At 35.4% G+C, this 25,109-nt stretch overlaps 1 protein-coding gene across 7 annotated transcripts in view; it reads right to left on the bottom strand.

The window, feature by feature from the left end:
• Positions 1–25,109, bottom strand: part of sbf1 (SET binding factor 1) — a 102,664-nt gene that overhangs the window by 40,166 nt on the left and 37,389 nt on the right. For 5 of the 7 annotated variants that reach the window (XM_069192190.1, XM_069192191.1, XM_069192193.1 and 2 more), the window contains exons 3-10: positions 16,441–16,578; positions 14,488–14,613; positions 14,284–14,394; positions 10,425–10,454; positions 7,012–7,117; positions 6,453–6,585; positions 3,521–3,629; positions 2,456–2,569 (exon numbers count right to left, since the gene is read on the bottom strand). In XM_069192190.1, coding sequence (XP_069048291.1) covers positions 2,456–2,569; positions 3,521–3,629; positions 6,453–6,585; positions 7,012–7,117; positions 10,425–10,454; positions 14,284–14,394; positions 14,488–14,613; positions 16,441–16,578 — 867 coding nt within the window. The remainder of the gene's footprint in view (positions 1–2,455; positions 2,570–3,520; positions 3,630–6,452; positions 6,586–7,011; positions 7,118–10,424; positions 10,455–14,283; positions 14,395–14,487; positions 14,614–16,440; positions 16,579–25,109) is intronic. The other 2 variants (XM_069192192.1, XM_069192196.1) reach the window with 1 other exon arrangement.

Here is a 25,109-nt window from a genome sequence, read left to right as displayed (position 1 = left end):
TATAAAAGTATTTTGTCTCACCATTAACTTCTATTATATATATAAAATATATAGATTATTAAATTATAATAACTAAAACCCAAACAGGGTTATATAACAGTAATACTGACAACTACACAGATTTTTCCAAAAGTGGTCTGTACACTGAAAATTACAACAAGAATAAATCACTGTGAAAGATAAGTTAAGCTTTATGTCTTAGAGTTTATTAACCAAATGAGTGTATATTGTACCCTCCATCATTATTAAATACTGGATTGTTGAGACAATGCAGAATAATTACTGCTGGTAAGTCACACACCTTCAAGGTAAGAAATGACTCGTTTTATTATAGCACTGACTATGATTATTCTTATTTATGTTTTCCGGATGGTTATTTTTACACAATTGCTTAGTCAATTCTTAGCTGCAAGCAAAATATTTGCCACAAACATATTTTCAGTTAAAATCTACAAATATTTACAAAATGTTCTAAAATAGTCAATGAATGGTTGATCTTTTATACTGTACTTGGAAATAATCCCTCTATATAACTTCCTCTACAATATTCACAGAAATACCAGGACTGACTGCTGTTAAAGCCCTAATATCTGTTCAACAATTTGAAAAATAACAGCAATGACTCAGGAGGGGATCTTTTCCCAATCACAAACAGATTAAGTCTAGTATAAATCCAAGACTTGGATAATCAAGTCAAAAATAAGAAATCCCAACACCACGCACTCAAAATCAAACCTGACAAACATAAGAAAATGGTAAACCATACAGTAAGACCTAAAGAAATATGATAGCACTAACACAATCACTCTTCATTAACATCAAAGAAATAGAAATTTTATTTGTTTGGCCGTATTTTCTAGAATGATATCAATAACCAGCTTACATAAAATTGTTGGCTACTGCTGTCCAACACACTGTTTTTCTGTTGAGAAGCTTTCCCCAAAAGTGTAATCACATCTGTATTTGATATCCATGTACATTGTGTCCTATGATCCTGTTTTGCTCAATGTGCTGAAGATATAGGAGTTGTTTGAGCTAACAAAGCCAGTTCCTTTACAAAATCTGAGTTCTTGAATTTAAGCCCCTGCTCCTGGCTAAAAGAGAATAATCAATTTATTCATCAGCAGTTATTTTGCTTTTTTACTGTCTTTCTAGTATAACAGCAAACTATGCTGCACTATAATATGAACACAATTATAAAACTATGATAGATCTTCAGCATTTCAACATTTCATATATATCTGCACCTGTCATATATCCAGACACCCTTGTTGGCTTTCATTACTGCTTCCCTGCACAGTTTGGAAAATAACCTGTTCTGGGTCTCTCAGTAAATACGCAAGTCCTTTCCTCTTGATTGCCCTTTTCAAGTGTTTTTGTCTCTCATAGAGTATTTATAATGTGCATTCTTGTCTGCTTGAAAACCATTTCACTTACTTATACTGTAGCTCTTTTTCAGCCTTCTTTTTTATGTATACACTCACAACTATACATATATAGGTCACTAAACAAAATGGTCCATCCTATCCTGTAAAGTCTTTAAAGAGATGCAGGTTCTGTCATTATGTTAATAAAGCCATTTGTTCATGAAGATGTTTGGTTTATGCTGAAGTTAAGTATGATTTCTACCTACAAGCTCACCTAATATAATTCAGATTCCTTTGTTTTTTCTTCACTGCAGGATGAGTACTTCCTACTGCATCTGTTTTTATTCTATCATATACAGGTACTCTCTGCTGAGCTCCCCTAATTCTTAATACCTCAAATACATTTTCCCCATTATCAGCATCCTCTGTCATCTATAGCACTTTCTAATATAGGGACGTCTGGAGGTGTGAACATAGGCTATTGGCTCAAAACCGGAAAATTAAAATCCTTTGGGAGACACTGCTATTGTAACTTTTAGCAAGGTATCGCGCTCAGATCATACAGACTGCTCCTGTAAAATGTCAGTCACTTGGAATGTAAATGGGAAAATGGGTGCCATTCACTTTGAATAAAAGCATCAGCCAAATACAGAATACACACAACAAACCTTCCTAAGAGTCTAACAGAAAGCACTGGGCTCCAATATGTCTACAGGTATTGCTGTCATTAAACAGAACTTTGTCCCCTGTGCTCTAGTAATGGACCTTAGGATAGTGTTACTTTCTGATGGGAACCAAAGAGTCAGCAGCATGTTAGTATAAAGCTGTATAAAGTTACATTTAATTTTTATACCACAGCTATTGATCTGCAATGTAAATTAGAGAAACAAGTTCTAGAGAAACAAACCAGGTTTCCACATAATTATGATTATAAAAACATGCCTAATGTACAGGGATACATACGAATATGAGGCCATTTTATTTACAGAAAATAATAAGTAAAAATGCCAAAAATACTGTTTAATGTACAACAGAATACTAACATTAACAGGAAGAAGTGGTTAACCAAGAAATAAAGCTTTGAGTACCATGGACAATGCAGTCTGAGTCTGATGCAGAAGAGGGTCTGGGAGCAATGAGATGTGGACACATTCAGGGATTGTCACTGTTCCTCCATCCAGATCTGCCACTATGACGTCAAGCTTTAGGAAATCGGGAAACACAAAATAAGAAAAGATGAAATAATGAGACAGAAACATCACTGAATCTAGCTTTGAAGTACTGTTGGGCCGGAGTCCAATATTGCAAGTAAGTCTCTTCGTTGGTACAAACCTGACCACTGCCAGTCTTCAGCATTTTTATTTTTCTATCCACTACTGCCAGCTGTACACTTGTCTTAAAAAGGACAACTAGGGTCAAGACAAAAACTTATTACAATAATACAGTGTTATTACTTTTATTATTTCCTGCAAATACTATGAATCTGAGAAAATGCTGTACTACATAAGCCCTAATTTATGTAAAGAATTTATTTTTAACATATACTGTACTATAATATTTCCTTTTGGATTCAATGCAAATAGTCACAAATTGCACAAATAATACAGTTATCTTAATAATCTCTTAATATGTTGGTAAAGTATGTTGAGTAATTAAGTGAGTAACTTGAATTTATTTAGTTTAGATTAATTACTGATCACTAACCTACAAAGAGTGGTGTAAAATGGGTGGCACAGGACTCTGCTCTCTTTTTCTGTTTTAAAATTATTACATTTTAGGTTTGTCCTGTTCATCCTGTTATGTATGGTCGAACTTATCTCTTGGGCTTGCTCAAAGCTTAGGAGAGCTGGTTCTGTTTTTGTATGAACTGTGTTTGCTTTAGTCCTGGCATCATGCTGCTTAGTTTGCCTATTCTTATTTATCGCAGTGTCCTGTGCAGTTGAATGAACAGACCTAAACATACTTTCACCTAACCAATGGTTAGATACCTTACCATCAAGTTTAAATATTCTCTTGACATAAAACACAGGGAACTGTATATTCGAACCAACAGAAGGTTTTGAAAAATAGAAAAAAATATACACGATGGCTGAAAAAAGAGCTCTACACACTACTAAAAAAAATCGAAATCCAAATGTATAGTGAATACTGACCAGCTCCTGTGTCTCTGAGCGGAAGAAGGAATTGACTCCAATAATGAAGGGTGTTGGTGTGCTGAGAACCTCCAGAAGTTTACCTGGCAGGATTGGGACGTAAGTGAAACTGCAAGAGAAAGACCTTCAGATGTAATGTTCAGTGCTTGCAAGAACGCAGAGATCAAGTAGTACAAAAATACATCTATTTATTTAACTTTAAGAAACGCTTAATCCCCTCGTTTCCAAGGTTACTTCAGAAATATTTTAAAATTCTCTTTAAAAATAGGTGCGACTGTTAATTCTCAGCTGCAGATTTCCATGTCAGTGTAACAGAAGTTAAGGTGACTAATGCATTTACTTTGTTCTTAGGCATATTTATGAAATCTTAGGCAAGAATGTAAGACGGATGATAAGAAATGTCAGTGTTTTGCAGATCTATGTCAGGAACAAAGATCTTAAAACATTTCAACATCAAAACTCGTGAAAACTCGGGGGCTATTCTACTCATCCATCTACCTCAAACTCATGCTATCTGTATCCAACAGATCTCCACATTCCATTTCTTGCAAATTGAACCAAAAGGTTTTAAATAATATTTCTGACACAAAGGTGTCAGGTTTCCTCCAGATTAGATGAACCAAGCAATAATCTACTGCAATTACTGAATACAGGTAAACACCATGGACCTTGGAAAAAACAGTAGGTGCAGTCTTCCCTACCTCTGGTGACTAAACAAAAGCCTTAGTAATTTTAACAGCATTACCAATTTAAAAAAGCAATATACTGCCTTTCTCATTACTGAGCGCATGTCCCACAACAAATTAAAAGCTCTCCATCGGGGTCTACATTTTTCTACACATCAGTTACATAAAGTGGGTTAATGCTTGCCCGTCTGTTACCATGCACTTTCAAGTGCAGTCTGAGAACAGTGAAGAATCTTAAATCATTTAGGAGGAAGACTAAGAGGAATCATGTTTTGTGCATATGCCAACTGAGGCAAAGGATTCATTTAATGGATTTTACCCATTCCAAAAAATGAAACTGGAACTATCCCCTAGAATTCTTATTTATCCTTCATTTAATTTAAAGCGGATTTAGATTAAGCTTGACCACATTAACTGGAAATCTGGGGATGGGAGAAGCTGGGTATTAGTGTTGTTGCTGGGTGGGCTATTCTTTTTTTCCAATTTGTTTTTCATGATCTATGCACATTGTCTTTTATGACTAGATATGCTCCAGTTTTGTTACCCTTGCATCTTTATTAGCCCATTTAAACTGGTATAAGTTTCTCTGCCTGCATAGTAACAAAAATACCTACTCTAATATTCTGATGACTCTGTCAGATATTACATCTATGTCTTATAAGAAATTACCATTAAATGACTCGATTACCAAGCCAGACCTAGATACCCATTAGACAGAAACAGGTCAGGATCGTGCCCTTTCTTCTCTGGATTCTTCTTCTGTCAGAGACCTCTGTTGGGAAGCATGCACGTGTTCTACTCAAGGTTTTTGCTTGTCGAATTACAACCGGGTTCTGTTCTTTTCAGCATGTAGCATTCTTTGACAAACCATTGACAGTAACCTTGATCTATTAAACACCAACACTAAATACTCTTTTCGTTGGTGAGGTGACTTACAATTTTGACTACCCCTGCTTCCATACACACAGGTGACTGGTAATAGGGGATATCTATTCTGCGATCATTTCTAAAGTATATCTGAAATTATTGGTTACTATTTAGCCATAGTCTGAAAGAGGTACAACTTCTGCTGGAAGAAGATGGCTGGTTGTTACTTTAATTATAATGTTTTAAATATTAAAGAGCACTCTCTGCGATATCAACAGTGAGGCCCATATTTTTATCCACTCCTTGATAGAAAGTGTTCTCCAAGATTCAAGCTGAAAGTTAAACTTAAAGGATGCAGGTTTGAGCAGTGATGGGAGGGACTTTGAGTTGTGCTCTGATGCGTGGTCTTCTCACTTGATGCAGATGTAAAAGATGTGAAGAAAGCCAAGGTCAATCTGAACTAGAAAAGGCCATCATATCTATTCAAGGAGCTTTCAAAGCTGAAATCAGTCATTCATTAAGGCTCAAACCCCATGGTTCAGTGTCTAGTTTTCCACATATTTGCTTTGCCAAAACATAATGGAAATGGATTTTCTTTCTGGTCCTATGATATGTCATTTTTTAATTTTCTTCAGGTTTGTCTACTGTTATTAAAAAGCCCTCTAACTGTTAATCTGCTAGCAGTTTTCAGAAAATGTATTCTGGATGTAGAGAAATTAACTATTTCATTCTGACCTACAAAGTGTAGTTTGGTCCCTTGGCCTGCCTGAGTCCTGTAAAAGGCTTGGCAGTTTTTAGGCCAATTTCAACAAACCTTGTATACTCTGGCACAGGCAGATTTAATTGACAGTGGCTGAATGAAGACTATTTCGGAAGAAACATGCTATAGGCCATCAACTTGTCTTACTAACTTTTCCACTGTACTATAGAATTCAATTCAATTCAGTTTTATTTGTACAGCGCTTTTTACAATGATAACTTGTTACTACATCTGTTTATCTATTTTTGATACAATCTACTGTAATGAAGAAAAGTATTTGTGAACTTGCAAATATGAATTAAGATGGATATAATACTCATGATACAGATGATTTATCCTTTCTTTGTATACAATATATTGCATATATTGTACAAAAATTTACACGAAAAATGTTAATGCCATTCGAAGGATCCATGGAGGAAACAAGGTATGAGTTATACTTTTCCTACTGGCACATTTGTGAATAAAAATCCTTTTATTTCTACAAATGGATTGACAATGCTAAACAAAATAAAGAACAGGAAACCTCTAACATCAGACACATAATACAAAAAGGCAAAAGATATTTCTATGGCCTTGTATTATAGATGTACAGAAGTCAAGGTAACAGAACACCTACCTGTATTTAAGAGGAAACATGATTGCAAGAAGTCCTCTACATGCATCGGTGAGCCGTTGGTAACTACTGGATAAGAAGAGGATCTTGTGTTCGGTCAAAGCAGCACAGAACAAATACAGAACATTGATGATTCCTTGAAGAAAAGAGAAAACATTTACTTTTTATTTTTTAATTACTTTTGCAGTAAACATATTGTATTTATATGAAGCATAACTAGAGGTAAGTACCAAATACCACTAAAACCAATAACTGACTAGTGTATGACTGCATGCTGGATTGAGGCTAAGTATTTGTTTTTTTTTTCTCAATTAGGAATTAAAATATGAAAAAACTGATTTTGTTACAATAATTCTCTAAAGATGTGAAAAAAAGTGTTAAATTGGAAATTGAGCATAAAACTCACATTTTCATATGAAACAGGACTATTTCTTTACAAAACTCAAACTACATAAATCCATCCATGACCACTTAAAATCACACACAAATGGCCAGCTATATATCTAAAATACCAGGTGCCACTGTATCAAAAGTAAATGAGGCGAAATAAAACAACACTTACCTAACTGTCTAAAGAGATGTGCAACACTGCTTCCACTCACAGGGAGTGAATCAGTCATGGGAGTCTGGATCACTTGCCGATCTCCTGCTCCTAATGTAATTGTTCTCTAGAAAGAGACAGGAAGCAAAAGGCATTTTTAACCAAATTGCAGGTAACAGTTTAATAGCTTACAATACATTGTTGTACTTAGAAACAAATCATTTTTCTGTAACACTTTCTTATTTAAAACATAGGGCACATTTCCTCTGAATTTATCCAGTTTTGTTTTTCCAAACTAAAAAAAGTGAACTTCAAAGGCATTTAAAATAGCCTCCTTTGAAATTAAAGTCTCATAACACCACACAGAGAAAGAAACAGGTAGGTATGACAAGAAGAAGAGAGCGCCACAATGTGTGGTGTTATTCTTTAACACTACACATCAATTAAGTAATTACACAATTTCCTTTTACAAAGAAAATTTGGAATTGCCTACTATTACAGACCCTACTTAGTTATAACTGCAACCTTCACACCAGCATGTTTGGAATTGCCTACTATTACAAACCCTACTTAGTTATAACTGCAACCTTCACACCAGCATGTCCGTGCATGCTTTCCTCTTAAAAGAGCACTGTTAGAGCCATCTTCTGTTTTTCATAGTGCCTACAGCTGATTTAGCATCAACTGGAGGGCTGATACAGCTCTCAATGACAAGGCACAATGTCAACCAAAAGATGGCTCTGGTCCACACAAACCCAGTAGTACCACATCTGAAGCTGCACAGCTACTAACACAGCCCAATACAAGCATAAAATTAGGCTTTCGAAAGTATATATTTTTGATGTGCTCAAACTACCACACCAAAACGCGTGCCAAAACCAAAACACCAAAACATGCCATCTTTTGCTCTTGGTCTAACTAGAGGCTGATGGCGGGGGGCGGCTTCTCAGCAGATAAATTAGTTGTTTATTTTTTGTGTGCATGGATTTATTTTAACATTAGAACTGAATAACTTAAATGTAATCCTAGGAGCCTTTCGAAAAAAAGGCAGGGTGGTTACAGAGCACTTACCTTTAAAACAAAAAACAAAAAACAAAAAAAATGAAAGCATAGAAAGCGGTGTAATGAAGCATTTTGTGACCAGCCAAAGTATTTGAGAACCAGGTTTTCAAAAATCAAACAAATAAAAAAAAAATCAAACTGTGGTTTGATTCTAATACTAATAGTTCTGTACTAATGAAGACACAGGTGCAATCAAAACCTCAGCCCACCCACATCAAAAAAAGAAGCTCAAGTTTCTAACAGTTAGGACTGCAAAGTAAACAAAACAGCAAGCTGCCACAGTGAGTAATGCTCAAAGATAAGTTACAGAACAGAAAGCAAACCTTTATATAATACTAATATGACATTGCACTTTTTTATTGAAATAAAAACCTATAATGCGAAAAATATACGAAATAGAAAACATCCACAAAAGTTACATTATTTGACCTTTTCTAAATAAAAGCAGTGACTAAATTCCACAATTCCCAAATGTTTTCCCAAGTGTTGCATCCTGTTAGATTTAAATTATAATTCATAAGCAGGTCTTTTTGTGACAATGCCATCAGGTGCTCAAACTAGAAGAGATTGCTTTAGGAGGAATTATAAAATAAGTCATTTTTACATGAAGTGCGAGGGGTATATTGGTTATATATGAATATGAATTACGACATAGCCGTAGAATATTTTGGTAAAATGGCACAGACAGAGCAGTAACCAGAGTTAAGACACAGGTGACCCAGGCAATGTCACATGTCGATTGGATCCAGTACGTACTTAGGTTAAGTTAAGCCATTCGCTTAACATCTTCGTTTTACAGTCCCCATTAAGGACGTTAAACTGAGATCCCCTGTTCTTATAGGAATGGGTCTCATAGTTTAGAATCAGTTTTAGAGATCTTGTGGAAGGTTTTTTGTTTTATAGAGTTTTTCAGGTACCTACACATTAATATGAAGCCTGACACTAAGAGAACTGGGACACAGAACATTCTACGAAGCCAGTGATAGTTCTACAGGAATAGAAAACTGTCTAACATATTCGGAACCTCTTCCTTTGTAGTATGAAGTATAATTATACCAAACAAAATAATAACACTGCAAGCTAAGAGGTGAAGACCAGCTCAGTAGATCAGAAGTAAGGTGAGCCATAACACTCTCTCTTATCTTCGAGAGCTGAGGAAGCAAGACATTCCTATAGATAAAACTCCAGCAATCAGGGCCTGAACTGAAATTGAACAATTATGGAGTATTCAAGAGACCACTAAGTGAATGTAGGGACAAAGGATTGCACTCAATGGGTCATTACAGTAATTATTCTAATACACTGATTCATAAGTGCCACATATTTCTCCATAACATCCTCTGAGGAATATTGAGATCCTCCCTGTCCCCATTAACCTCTATTTCCATTATTTCATAAGTGAAATAATGTTTTTAATGACGTTTCTCAGCATCCATTCGCTTAACATCCTTGTTTTACAGTCCCCATTAAGGATGTTAAACTGGGATCCCCTGTTCCTATAGGAACGGTTCTCATAATTTAGAACCAGTTTTAGAGATCAAACGGTCTTGTGGAAGGTTTTTTGTTTTATAGAAACGAGTATGACCTCCATGAAGTGTTGTGTCAGTTTGCAGTAGGGCTGGTCCATCTTGGAGCTTTGGTTAGCTTTGAACTGCAGAATGCCTAAATCCAGGGACTCTCGGCAATTGTAAATAACTTGTAAACAGATGTGGTGTGTTTTTTTTTGTTTAGTTATTTGAAATAAGTATTGTTGCCATTTGAGTCTGTCTTGTGTTTATTACACTGACATCACACTGTGCCAGGAGAACTAAAAAGAAACCACATTAAAAGCTTGGTCAGTATTAATTCCTGACTAGAGAGGGTATTTTAGATGATATTTTAAATTTGTGTCAAGATTTTTACCTTCATATTTGTAAAACAGAACTTAATTTACATGATCTAGGTGATCACTCTTTTATCTTTATATTAAAGTGGGATATACCCCAATAATGAATTCCCAGTACCATCACTGTCACCCATTAATTTATAACAGAAATGTTTAAAACAAAAATGCAAATATATGCATATATATAGATGAATATAGATATATAGATGAAGGAGTGCAAAATGTAACATGCAGAACAAAAGAAAATATAGATTGTGAAACAGGAAAAGAAACTGTTTAAAATAGGCTTAATTAATATGAAACAAACTCCAGCTGATCTGGCTTTGTAGGAGGCTACTAAGGTTTTTGTTAAATAGAAGAACAGACTTCACAGGAATCACCGATTACTCAACATTCATTTTAAGAAAGGGGAGGCAATGTGACAAGAAGATAATTAAACTGACACCTAACCTAAGCACTTATGTAATGTAGATAAAAGGCGGCGTACCAAACTTTCCTCCTTTTCATCCAGGCCGGGCTAGGTTAGCAACAGACAGAGACACCACAGGAAATTAGACAGGTTAGAGACAAGAGAATGTGACTGATGAAAAAAGAAAACAATTGGAGACATAAAACAACATCGGGCTTACAATTCACTTGGGGACAAACATGCAGTTAATTTTCCGACTTAAACAGTGCATGCTTATCATGAGACCCATTTCATACCTAGAATACAGAATCCCATTTCAATCGCGCATCCATTCAATGTATTCCAGTTTGTTATTTCCAAAAGTTCAGAAGCTATTAATCAGAGCAGCACAAATCCGCCCACAATCTGAGCATATCCTCGTTTCGTCATGTACAGTATCTGTGTAATCTGTGCTGACCGGTTAAAAGTTCCTTCTTATAGGTTTCTTTAAAAACATTAATGAATGCCTTTCAAATGTCAAATGAATGATAACATTAACAGGTTTAATCCATCAGAACAGTGACACCACATACTTGTATAGGTGTATATAACCTGCTTCTTTTTTTAAACCATGGCTTTTACTCACATTCCCGCCACTCCTTTTGTTGAATATCCTGTTTTAAATAGTGTGCCTATTTGTACATTTCATTTCGGTCTTGCACAGTCACATCTTGTTTTTATAAGGGTTTTCATACATGCTCCTAATGGTAATACCTCTCCCTAATTCATATCATGCATGTGCCATTTTACTGCTACCCACTGCCCCCTTTAAAAAACAATAAAAAGGTTTTAATGTGAAGGTGAATGAACTTTCATTCACTAATAGTTAAATGTTGAAAACTTGTTGCATTTCACGTGGAGAATGCTGTTTTGCGGAAAGCAAAGTCACGTCAATTTTTCCAAGTCTGTTTTCTTTTGAATCTTACTCTGAGGATCCTAATGTGTAAGAGAGGGGTGTTCCCACAACTAGAGCATCAAGAAAGAGCTTTTGCAACTACTTAGTAGCAAAAAGTCAGAATGCAGAGCTGTAAACATGAGAAGTGTTGTAAATGAAAATGTTCCAGCATTTAAAGTGTGGGCCCACTCAGCACCAGAAGGTATTTGTAAAGGACAGTGGTAGTTAATTTCAGAGCAGTCAATAAGTGATACTTGGCATTCCAAATTGCCCTTTTCCTCTTTAAAAGTTCATAATGTATATAGAAGGAAATCATATTTAATGACCCTCAAAACACTTAAAAGTCACAACAATGCAAGTTTGTACTACAAATTTACTTTTTTTCAGTAATAATTTTTGTTCATGGTCAGCTATATACTGATGTATTGCACTGGGAAAATGAAAATACTTAATGTAAGACCAACTGCAAGGGGTCTCGATTCGAAAAGGAATTATCCACTGCTGATTCTCAGTGTCTAGGGGCCAATTCTGTAGCATTAGACTTTGGGAGGAGTTTTGAGCTGGCATGACCAATCTAATTGCAAAAACTGATGCAACCTCTAAAACCTTGCCATAAGGTTGACACATCATGACTAATATTGTCAAAAGTGGATTTTCAGTATTATTTGAGACATACAAGCTGATAGCTGTAAATCAAAATATTTTGAAATAAATCCTAGTGTTGTAAAAATTCACCTCTTATAGTCTGACAAATGGATGGGGCTTTAGTAATGTATAAAACAGAGAATTCAATAATTTTAGACATCTGATTCCTAAGATTTGATAAGTTAAAAAGAAAACAGTACTCTGGAAAGGATCTTTATCTTTTAAAATATTCTTGTCAACTGTTTATCACTTTTTTCCGCATCTTGTCACTATGCTAGTTATAAGTGGTTCATCTGTACTTTAAAGCACAAACATATCAACCACTGTTAAACCACTGATTGCTGTTTGGAAAAAGATTACAAAAATTTAAAATATTAATGTATTCAGCATTCCTTCGTCTTTAAAAATGCAAAATAATGGCAGTTTAATACTAAACCGAAGCAATAGAACCTGAAAATGGAGAGTAATGAGTGACTAGCCATCTGTTTCAGTATCTGAGACCCCTGCCTTGCTTGTGCACCTTAGCCATATGTTAAGTCCTCACTATCCACAAGAGTACAGACTCTTGCTGCGAGTTATTTTCAGGTTTTACTTGGTGCCTGTATGTATGCGAACAGCAGAAAGTCCAGTCTCTGTAAGCCATTTACAGAAAGGCACGCAGTCATGTGCATGATGAAAATCGAAAGAGAACTTTATAATGCATCCTCCGGGTTACAAGAGGCACTGTAATGTTTCTCTTAATTAATATTTTAAGACACTGATGTGTACTAAATTTAAAAAAGCAGATGCTGAATATACAGTATAAGCTATTAAAGACCCCTACACATCCTAAATTGAGGTGGACGTATTGCAACTTCTCATTGTAAAAAGTGAGGTAAAATCTACCTTAACATAATCTCACTGCTGACATCCAGCAACTAATTAGACTAAACCTTAATTTCAGATGCAGATCAATTCTAGCCAATATCTATATTTACTTACAGGACATTTTTTAAGAAAAGATAAATATATAACTGCATTGTTTGAGTGTGATTAGCTGCTAAAAGATAATTACCTGGAAGCAGCCCAGAAGCCAGTCACAGGTAAGATTCTGAGGTACCAAGTTAAAATTACATACTGGGGAGTCACATATCTGAAACACACAGGATCAGATATGCATGTAGAAATAAGCCCAGTGCTTGCTATTTCCATGTTGTTAAGCACAAACAGGGGCTCCCTCAATCTCATGCACCAAATGAAAGACAATTGGTCAGAGTACTATAACAGATCTATAACAATTTTAGAATTTAAAAAAAGAAGTGATTATAATGGGAAAGCATGAACTTACCACCTTGAATTATGAAAAATCTACAAAGTATATTATGTTAAGACCACACCCCTCAAAAAAGCAATAGTTCTGAGACTTATTAGTGACTATTTCTTTTCTCTTTAATACATTAGGGTGAAAAATTAATGACTTCCCCATAATTATTTCAGAAATATTGCAATTTAGTTTATGTCAGAAGTTCAATTTTTGAGTTGAAAAGGAGTGCAGGAATAATATGCATTAAATTAATGTTTACATTATTTTTCTTTTTCCTATTTTGCTGAAATAAAATGCAAGTTTTCAGGTTTTTTTACAGAATTAGGTGAGTATGTTTAATGTCCAATGTAGTTAATGATTACACAAATCCACTGAGACTGAGAAATTAAAAGATCACAAAGATAAGCACAGTTACTCAGAGATTAGAAGCAACATTTCATATGACCAGGATTTAAAGCAGAAAATAACATTTATTCATGTACTGTAGGATATCACTCACTACACATTACCATTAGGCATTACTACACCTGCTGCATCTCCAAATTCTGAATGTGTGCTTGTATAATGACTACTTTCCTATGCTCTAGATTTAATGTTGGTACTATAATTCTAACTTCAAACATGCTGTTGCAGAGTTTGAAATACCAAACCAAATAATCTCTTCTGTGCTGTTTAAAAAAAAAGCAAAAAATGAAGATACTTTCATTTGACTGAAAAAATGCTGTACCTTTCCTTACATAAATATTTTAGTACATATGTTTTTTTTTTAATGTTGAGACTAAGATGACATCCCTATCATTACTGCTTAAAGAATGTGTATTTAAAACGTCAACCTGTGCTGGCCAAGGTCCCATAATAAACATTCTATGTAAGTAGTCTGCCAAACCATGAGACACTGATGAAAAACAGAAAAAACAAGGGGAAAATGAAGGATTTTAGGAAGAAAAACTTTTCAGGAGTTAAGGAGATTTTCAATGGTATTAAAGAAATAAGGAAGGTTTTCTGTTTAGCATGATTCTAGACAAGAAGAACCGTATAACTGTATCTTTCCTAACCTGGGATCCCCCTGCTATTGGGATGGTGCATGTCAGAAGATTTCCAATCAGCGTCTCTAATGGAAAATTCAGGCCATCAACATGCACTGTGTAGACCAGGCCCAGACAATTCTGTGAAGAAGAAAGGAAATATAAACCAATAAAGCCTCTGCTTTAACCATACAACCACTGAAGACTGAAAAGGTAACTGGAAACTTCTCATACCCTAAAGACCTCTGTATGGTCCAAACGAGACACCAACACCAGGCTCTTTGGAGCAAATAACTGGTTGGGCTGCATGATGCCAGAATCATCATCTTCATCAGCTTCACTTGAGAGGCTCTTCTGGGGCTGCAGAAACAGAGAGGATACATAGCTTGAGGTCTCTACCAAGGTTGTGCTGTATAGTGTGCTATATGGCCAATGTATTTACATCCAGGAAAGTCATGCTTTTTAAGATGCACAATTGTATGTTTATTTCTCAATATGTTTTTAATTAATCGACCAAGTCCATGTTGACCCTGCTTCCTACAGTTTTCAAAATTCTCACAAATGGAACATAAACTTATCAACAGGAAAAAAAGTGATTGTTTCCTCAAAATGTATGCTCATATTACACAAATATGGTACTGAATACTTTGCTAATGGGCCAATGTCATCAAAAAATGTTTATGCAGCTATGTAGTTTATTCACCTCGTTTGAGGGAATAATGCTCACATTATCCGTCGTAGGATTTTAAGTGTGAATCTGGATCAAGAAGAAATTCTTCAGTATTTTTCAGGCAATTTATACAAATTCAACGTTCTTTGAGCTAAAAATCATTAGTATTCCCCCATCAAAATAAGTTTACTTTGCTGCAGTTTTGAGCAACACATTTCTAACTCTAGTCACTGAGAAAGTACACAGCAGATCATGAAACAAAAACTCAGGCTTACTGCTGACCAAAACTGAATATGCCTAACCTAAACTATGCTTGGGGTTACTGATTCTGGGCAGCATTTCCACCCAAAGGTGACTGTTTGATTGACTATTTCTGGGGGTGGAAATAACACATGCAATGAATAAGAGCTTGATTTGTTCTAGGTATTACATGCTGCACAAACCTATGGTATAATTACTGTGCTCAGTAAACAGTAAAAAGCACAGAGAGTGGAGCCTGGTATAGGAAGGGTTCTACAGATTATACCAGTCAGGGTCCAGTTGTTTCACTTTCACAAGATTCACATTGTTACAGTGAATCACCAATCACCTGCAGAAAACAGACTCATGAATAGCTAGAAGTAACTCTGTGGAATGACAAACAAAGGAAGATCTCAAATAAGAGTGAAGGTCCTTGTTTCTGAATGCCCAAATCGCAGTTTGTGAAGGGTTCTGCGTTTCTGTGACGGAGCAAAATTAAAGATTCATATCTCTAGAAGGCAGACAAGGTATCCTAGTATTTGCTGTTATTTTACCTATTTTATTATTTTTAAAAACTAATCATAGTTCTGAACATATTGGTTCTACTTTATGACAACATGTACTCATAATGGTGGTCCATTTGTGTCTCTCCCTTCCTTTTTCAAATAAACAGATATTTGTTTTGTTAGCATCAGAAATAAATTTTTGTTACAAAGCCACATCTCAATGATGTGAGATACTGACTCTAGTCAACCTAGATTTAAGGCTATACAAGAAGTATAAAGAACATTATCTATAAACTGTACATATTGTAAGCAACAAACAGCATTCAATTACAAGACTGTTTCAATTAGTTCTCCTTATACATTACAAGTATTGGTGGAAACCCAGGATAAGGATTGGTATAGCAAAACGTGTGTTATACTAAAGGATGCTATATAGCTGTGTAGATATACTGTATTCATAGTTTTAAGGTAGGAAATAAACAGCAATTACTATCTTAAATACAATAATAATCTACATCTTATAAAATCTCAAAAGGATCAGACTGCTAGGCAATATGAGTTCTAATTCAAGCTCTGGTCAGGTAACCCATACATGTAACACAACCTAAATAATAAATACCGCACATTTTGAGAAAAGAGGTTACATTTTAATTAAACATAGTCCACTGAAGTCCACCTTCCTGAAGCTGAACAGTGAAGTATCTATATGTAATTTATTTACAATATCTGTATGTGTATTTGAAAATAACTTGTTTGCAGACCATAACCTACCTGCGAGTTATCCACTTCTTCCCAGAAAGTGAAACAGGCACAGTAATGGCGTTCAGAGTTAATATCTGTCAGAACGGCTACAAAGAACGTTGGAGGTTGCCTCTCAGCAAATAGCTGCCACCCGTTGGGTTGACAAAACTGGAAAAAGTAAAAACACACTTAATTCAATCACCAACTGAATTGAATTTAATTGAATGTGAGCCAACATGGACTGGGACAGTTCAAGATGAATGAATCTTGACATTTACTTTAATCACTAAAAAAGGGAAATAACTATTTCATTTAAAAATGTTAGAATAACAGAAAAAACACTGTATTTTATAGACATTTTGGAAGTAAAAGACATATTTTACAAGCGGTGCTTCAAGTGGATTATTTGCAATACATACTGTAAAGTCTTCTAATACAAAGTTCCCAACAAAACAGCAAAAGACCTATAATATTTTTTTTATTCCCAGAATTAAAAAAAAACATTTAAAATACTTATAAATAAAATATTGAGAAAAAAAACATAACGGAACTGTATTAACTTTATGCTATACTTATGCTATGGTTTGCAGTTTGTCATCCCAGGTTGTGTAGGTTCTCTCCCTTTAGAAAAAGACACGTATTCGATACTTTCAGCTAAGAAGTGTCCAAGGATTAAAATAAGAATACCTTAAAAGCTCTAACAGCTGTGTGATGGAACAATATCTACCAGTCTGTTGTTAAATAAACAGGCTGGAAATACTTTTGCATTAACTTGCATGCATATCCATTAACTTGGATATTTTAATACATGGCATTAAAGGCTTTGAAGAAAAAAAATAAAAAGGCCATTGTGAAGTATAAAACATTCAGTTTATTGTAATTTTAAAAGCATCATACCAAAGTTAGATATGGAACAATCAGCTCAACATTAATAGTCAGCATTACCATTTTAGAGATTTTTTTTTTGTTACTAATGCTTAATGCAGTCAGGTTTCTACACAAAACATTATTCAGTTATGATTGTTTGGCAGTTGGGTCAGGGATGCTTCATTACATACGACACTGCCCTATCAAATGATTTACATATAATTAAATTATATATAGTTTTTTCCATTCAAAAAAGTATCAGGAAAAGGTTTTATTGCTAGGTCTTCTATTTCTAGAGCTTATTATTTTTAATTATAACTGCATTCATTTAAAAATCCCAAAGACTTTTACTGACTTTTCATTTCACCTTTGAGCATTAAAACAACTTCCAATTGAGAATTTAACCTGGAAAAAAAAAACATCAATATCTTTGAAAGAAGATATATAGTAATTTTCTCATCATCATCCTTTGAAGTACCAAGTAATTTCTGAATTTACAGAAAATGAGAGCTGAGAAAAAACCTTATTTGCTTTAACTTCTACTAACTTCATCAAAATGAATGAGAAGAGATTATCAATATTAAAATTCCACTAACAACTAGCACTCTAGTTTACTAATCAAAGTTTTTTTTTACAATCTATCAACATAAGATAAAGGTTAAGCATGAGGTGAACACCTTAAACTCAATATTTACTGTTTCAATACATTGCTGTTGTTTGCAGGGCCTTGCAAAGGAGTATGTCTGAGCCGTTTATCTTTACATTGTAATAAAGATGTGTACTTTGCTAGTCTAAAAGAACTGAACCTTTTTACACTTGAAGAGTAAGACTACATTGGGACCCGGTTAAAATAATCAAAATCCTCATAGGCATTGGTATAATTAACTCTTCGGACTTCAAAATTAACAGTGAAACAAATAAAAGAGGAATGTGCATTTACAAACGAGAACAGAAGGTACAGATGCAGCCATTCAAAGTGGTAATTGGCTACGACATCGCGCATTGTGACGCACGATGACGCACGATGACGCAAGGTACCGCAGTACGTGATTGGTTGACCGACAGGGGCACTCGTGGTCCGTTGGTCTGTCATAGAAAGATTTACAGTAAACGTCTTTACTGTGCCCGTTGTAGTATTGAATATTTATATGGAATTTTACCACTGAAGGGAAATCTTAGTACCTGAGCATAAAAAGAATAGGAGCATACTGCAACGCGTGTGAAGGCCATAAACGATATTAATTTTGGAACTTAAACATACAGTATATGGCTGGTCTCGGTACTTTAAAGAAAACATACACACCAATATTCCATTTCTCCCTAAACATTTTAAGCATCGAAGTCTTTAACGTGATACCGGAGTCAACCAGCATACTTTTAGAATTTGATTAAAAGGGAATATAATATGGAATCGCGTATCTAAATAAATTAATAACGATATAATTATATTCATGTTGCAAAAAAACTGCAACGGACATAAAAACTCCCTTGCTTATAACAGAGCGTTCCATAATTTCTAACTACGAAAATTATTTAAATTGCGACATTCAACCAGAGCTCGAAATATCACAAGGATCCTCTAGAGCACAGCAAAGACTGTATTAAAAGAATCGCGTATCTAAAGAAATTAATAAGATATAATTATATTTGTGTACTGCGACAGGGCTGTGTAGGGCTGTTTCACCTCTCTCTTCATGTGACTCTATTCAAAAGCCGTTTAGCAAAGAGGGGATGAGAAGAGTGACAAACTAGTATACGGTACAGTACTGAACCGGGGAAAATCTGAACATGTTTCTCTATAACAATAATAAAAAACATTGCCACACCCGGACTGTTAAACTAACGCATTAGCACGTCAAAGCCCATCGGGGAGCCGGGCGCAATAACTGTTTTGTCCCTTGATTTACTGATCTGCATTAATTACAGAAATCGAGTTCCTGCTCTTTGCAGACGACCTGGTCCTGCTGTCGCCCACAGAACAGAGGCTGCGGAAATCGTCAGATTATGAACGAATAAAAGCATCTTATTAAAAACGCGCTTGCATGTTCAGAAAAAAGACGATTAAAATCTGTAATCTTTCCACTTGTATGTCATCAGAAAATACAAGACGTTTCTGCTTTGTGTAAAGATGGTATCAAAAAGTAATCTAAGTGGTGAGAAAGCTGTGCTCCTCAAAGTGCTGTACAGGATAAAAACGACAGCAATACTGTTAAGCTGGGCAAACGATTTTTTTATAGAAATACAAAATGAGATATTATGATGTGTTCCGGCTAAGACATTAACGAGTACAACCCCCCTCTCTGCGGGAGTGCTGGCTGTGACGAATTAAACCGGTTTCACAGGTATTTTCAAAGAAGAAGGGGGCAAGATTTCCAGTGAAAGACACCTCCCCCCCTCAAAAACCCAGGAAGTACAGTATTTACTAGATAAGAAAGCTAGGCTCCTCAATGAAATCGCTTTAAAATGCTAATGCGTTGGTGTAACTGTCCGGGCGTGGCAAGCTTCTAATGTCAACTCGACACGATTGGAAGACAATGAGTATATTCTAGCCCTAAATGAATTAATAGCAAACATGGTTTACATAAAATACATTTTTCCAAGAAAGTTTATAATAATACGATCTATAGTTGAAATCTGAGCCTAAATATAAAGAAAAAGCATTTTCAGAGAGCAATCACGCTGTGTTTATGTAGAAAAAGCGATTAGGTTTATGAGCAATCTAATTACTTATTCGTTTAAAACGCTATATAAAATAAAGTTTATTATTAATTTGCTGGACAGAGCGGTGAACATTATTATGGATAAGACAAAGATAACGATCCTGATCAGTTTAGATATCTGTATACTCTGTAAGGTTTTTACTTCTTAAACTTTTAAAATACACGTTTCGAATAGAAAGAAATCCTCTTCCCTGGTACAGTATGTACAGTATAGCACGTCTTTTTTCTCCAATCAGAGGGGTTAGACGCGGGTTAGATCCCCGGCGGAACACAATCCATAAGATTGTGCGCTTTTATATATCGCCTTTAAAGTTGGCTTCTCAAAACGCTTTACAGGATAAAAACAACAATAACAGCAACAACAACAATATTGTATTTCATTGCACTTTGAAAACCAAGTAATAACTTAACTATTACAAAGTAAGATTAAAAAGTAAATACCAAGACAAATGCAAACACGTTTTTAATAAAATGCTTTTATTCATTCAGCAGAGAGAGAGCGTAAAACCTGGGCGTACAGCTGTTCCTTTTTCTGATCACTCGCTCTCTGGATAAACGTCTCGCCTGTCCTGTTCTTTGTTTTCCTAATTTGCTGATTATGCCTGCTGCGATCCACTCCTACCCTCACACCTAAAGACTATTTTAAATTTCTTTGCACGGTCCATTGTGCAATTAACCCTTGTATGTGCTGTCCTTAAGGTGATATCACATAAAGGTGATATGTAAAATAATGTTTTATTATTGTTATAGAGAAACATGATCAGATTTTCCCCGGTTCAGAAAAAAATATCTAAAGTATACTAGTTTGTCACTAGTATACTTTTAATACAGTCTTTGCTGTGCTCTAGAGGATCCTTGTGATATTTCGAGCTCTGGTTGAATGATAAGTGTCACAGTTTAAATAAATTTCGTAGTTGGCAATTATGAAATGCTCTGTTAAAAGCAAGGGAGTTTTTATGTCCGTTGCTGTTTTTTTGAAACTGAACTTGTTTGAATTGACTGAGCTCCGTGCTGTACCACACAATGTCTGTTTTTTTGTGCAGTCCTTTGACAAAACAAGGCTCACCAAATAATGTGAATTGAAACCTGTTTTTCTAGCTTTTAAAGTCTAAGTGTGATGTGTAAGCGGGAACACATCATTATATCTTACATATGAAAAATACATAATATAGCAAACAAACGCAAACGTGTTTTTAATAAGATGCTTTTATTCGTAAATAATCCAACGATTTCAGGAAGACTAATGGAGGTCTGGCTTTTTTTCTGGAAAACCATAACTCTGGTCTTGTCCAGATTGACTGTCAGCGCTCAGGTCTTACAGTGCTGCTCCAGCAGTGCCAGGTTCTGCCGCAGTCTCTGTTCTGTGGGCGACAACAGGACCAGGTCGTCTGCAAAGAGCAGGAACTCGATTTCTGTAATTAATGCAGATCAGTAAATCAAGGGATAAAACAGTTATTGCGCCCGGCTCCTCGATGAGCTTTGACGTGCTAATGCGTTAGTTTAACAGTCCGGGTGTGGCAATGTTTTTTATTATTGTTATAGAGAAACATGTTCAGAAAAAAAGATCTAAAGTACTGTACTGTATACTAGTTTGTCACTCTTCTCATCCCCTCTTTGCTAAACGGCTTTTGAATAGAGTCACATGAAGAGAGAGGTGAAACAGCCCTACACAGCCCTGTCGCAGTACACGAATATAATTATATCTTATTAATTTCTTTAGATACGCGATTCTTTTAATACAGTCTTTGCTGTGCTCTAGAGGATCCCTGTGATATTTCGAGCTCTGGTTGAATGATAAGTGTCGCAGTTTAAATAATTTTCGTAGTTAGAAATTATGGAACGCTGTGTTAAAAGCAAGGGAGTTTTTATGTCCGTTGCAGTTTTTTTGCAACATGAATATAATTATATCGTTATTGATTTCTTTAGATACGCGATTCCATATTATATTATTATATTCCCTTTTAATCAAATTCTAAAATGCTTGTTGACTCCGGTATCACGTTAAAGACTTCGATGCTTAAAATGTTTAGGCAGAAATGGAATACTGGTGTGTATGTTTTCTTTAAAGTACCGAGACCAGCCATATACTGTATATTTAAGTTCCAAAATTAATATCGTTTATGGCCTTCACATGCGTTGCAGTATGCTCCTATTCTTTTTATCCTCAGACACTAAGATTTCCCTTCAGTGGTAAAATTCCATATAAATATTCAATACTTAAACGGGCACAGTTAAGACATTAAATATACATATACATACTGTATACAGTACAGTTTGCATACAGTAATATGTTTATGTTCCTAAATCAATCTCTTTCATGAGCATGTGAAAGGCATGGTGAATCGATTCTCAAAAATTACTGTACTTTGTATGATTGGAAACAAATGAGTGATTGTGAAATGCTGTGGTGTTACTTTTACAAAGACGGTCAATGAAAAAAAGAATGTGGACCAGGGCAATACTTTGAGTTTACACTTACAGCGTGTCCAAGGTCATTCATTATTAATACTGTTAGTAATATCTTTGCTAAAGACTTTGCTTTATTAGCTCCACCTTACGGGAATTCCGGATACTATTATTTTGCTTGCGGTATTATAGGAGAATTTACGGTAACTAGCGGTTACCGGAAAATAATGCAGTATCGCCCGCGCATTTTGAATGGCTGGATCTGTACTTCTTAACACAAAAGACAGTGGAGAGTAGAACCACGCTGTCTGGCCACTTCTCTTGAAGCCCATATCCTGGTTTCTTAAAAAAATGTCAGTATGAGATCCTAGGATAAATTAGCTACTGAAAAAAACTGTCAAAAGGTCTTTCATTTGTCATTTTTTATGATGCCAAATGAATGAAGTCCTACAAGAAACAAATTATATTTGTACTACAACGTTTTGTGTAGCAACATCTGTTTTAAATATTTACTTTTGTCTAGAAAATTGTCAGCTGCTTGTTGGACTCCAGAAGGGCTTTAAAATATCTCTGTCTTTCTGAAATTCTGCTTCAACTGATATTGTCAAGTATGCAGTAATAAAAGCATTGGGAGACACAGTTCAGCATTCGCCATGCAAACTGAAACTCTCCAGGGTTAAGACCAATATATCTTTAACTGAAACACTAAGTACCCAAAATTTGTAATGAACACATTGACATTGATGTACAGTTTTGTCCATTAGTTAATGGACAAAGAAAAATGACACAAAATAGAATTTTATGCAAAGAAAAAGTGGAAAGACAGAAGAAGACATTCTAAAACAGAAGGTGTCCAACATCAAGCCCACAGGCCGGATCTGGCTCACCAAGCCCTTTTGTTTGGCCCGCGTGGAAGCATGGTGCAACCCAGGCCTTGACAAAGACATGACAAGGAACATGTCTTTTCACTAAAGCAATGGGGAAGAACTGATACGGCAGGACCTGCACACTGTCCTCCAAGCTCCATTGGTCTCACTGACACTGTACATTATTTTACCAAAGAAAAGGAAAATAAGGAACACTGCATGAATCAAAATAAGTGGAGAAGCAATTTTCTTCATATAAGTGAATAAAAAACGAATATGCTTGAATTTGTAAATCAGGTAGCTGCTGCCAAAAAGCAAAAGCAGTTGTGTTAGAAGTGATTTTTCTGCTGTTCTGCTTTCTTTGTTCACTGATCAAGAAAATAATGTTTTGTATTTGCAGTGTTTATGTTTCATCATGCAACATCCCTTTAATCAGGCCTTTTACTGACTCAGCTTCCCAGTTAAAAGGCCGATAATTACAATATTAGCCAAGCTGGTTCTCATTGCAAGCACTGTGTTCGTTTTCCAGTTCCTCAGCAGAGCTTATGGGAGATGTTGATCAGGAACCTCAGAGCCTGTTAATTCCCATTTCTGTTTACCAAGTGATACGCATATCCACCCTTCAGTTTGCAAAGATAATTCATTCCTCAGAAACAGATATTAATTTGATATTTTGCATATGAAAATTAATTTCCCATATCTTTTCATGTTAAAGATTATGATTCATTCCCAGGGTCTAGAAAATCACCCAGTGACTCACTGCGTCTGGGCAGAGGCAACATTGACAGTGACCTGTTTCTGGACTGAACAGTAAACTGATACATCTGTTCTTTTTCCTTTCCCGTATACAACCGTTTTTGTGCAATATTTGCCAGGGACCTGTGTGATACGTTTATATTTATATTCATATTCTGTAATATAACTTTGTTGCGTACTATTCCGGTTTGTTCTTTGTGTGTTCTGGACTGTGAGTAACTCTTCTTAGTGCACTTCTCACTGTACTGATTGTATTGTATTATTATTGTATCATTTGTTACACTGTTGCTGTGTTGTCTGTGTTAAGCTGCTGTTGCACTGCAATTTCCCTCATGGGATCAATAAAGTATCTATTTATTGTCACTACCTTAAGAGTACTAAATTATTAAAACAAGAACATAATTGCATGTTTGTGATAATCAACCCATTTAACCTACTGTACAGTACAGTAATTAAGATGAAATACGTAAAAACTGTACTCATGTACTCATGACAATATTTTTTTCAACAGAACAGATTTATCTAGTGCGCAATTATCAAAACTATAATTAAATACCTTATACTCAGAAGACAGAGTAAAATGTTGCTAGTGAAGATGCAATAACTGCTAACTGAATCTCAAAGGGGGGTATAACGTTGTCAAAAAAACACAAATACTACTATGTAATGGCTGTACATGGTGTTTTGATAATTTATAGTGTGCATGGCAATGCATAAAAGTAAGAACCCAATCTGGCACGAATGAGTTTGACACCCGTGTTCAAAAGTTTCATCTGGAAGGTCCCCCCAGCTTCTTACCCCAGACTTTACTGCACTTTTAATAGCTGTCACAGCATGCAGTCCTCACTTAAGATTGGGCACTATTCACAACCACTTGACAGCTAACTGAGACTCGTGTAATAAATGAACAGGCGGAGATGACTGTGCACACATAGAGCAGAGCAGAAACATATTGACAGTGTTTCTACTTCTTAACATGACTATGATTGAAGATGCAAACCACAGGCTAGCCTTTTCTAAAATTTCTGCTGGCACACCAAACAACAGCTATTACAAGAACTATCATCTGAAAGACAGTTACATG

Source organism: Lepisosteus oculatus, chromosome 7 (genome assembly GCF_040954835.1).
Source record: "Lepisosteus oculatus isolate fLepOcu1 chromosome 7, fLepOcu1.hap2, whole genome shotgun sequence".
In the NCBI taxonomy this organism is placed as follows: Eukaryota; Metazoa; Chordata; class Actinopteri; order Semionotiformes; family Lepisosteidae; genus Lepisosteus; species Lepisosteus oculatus.
Note: the sequence above shows the minus strand (reverse complement) of the source record. Positions and strands in the feature narration are given on the sequence as shown.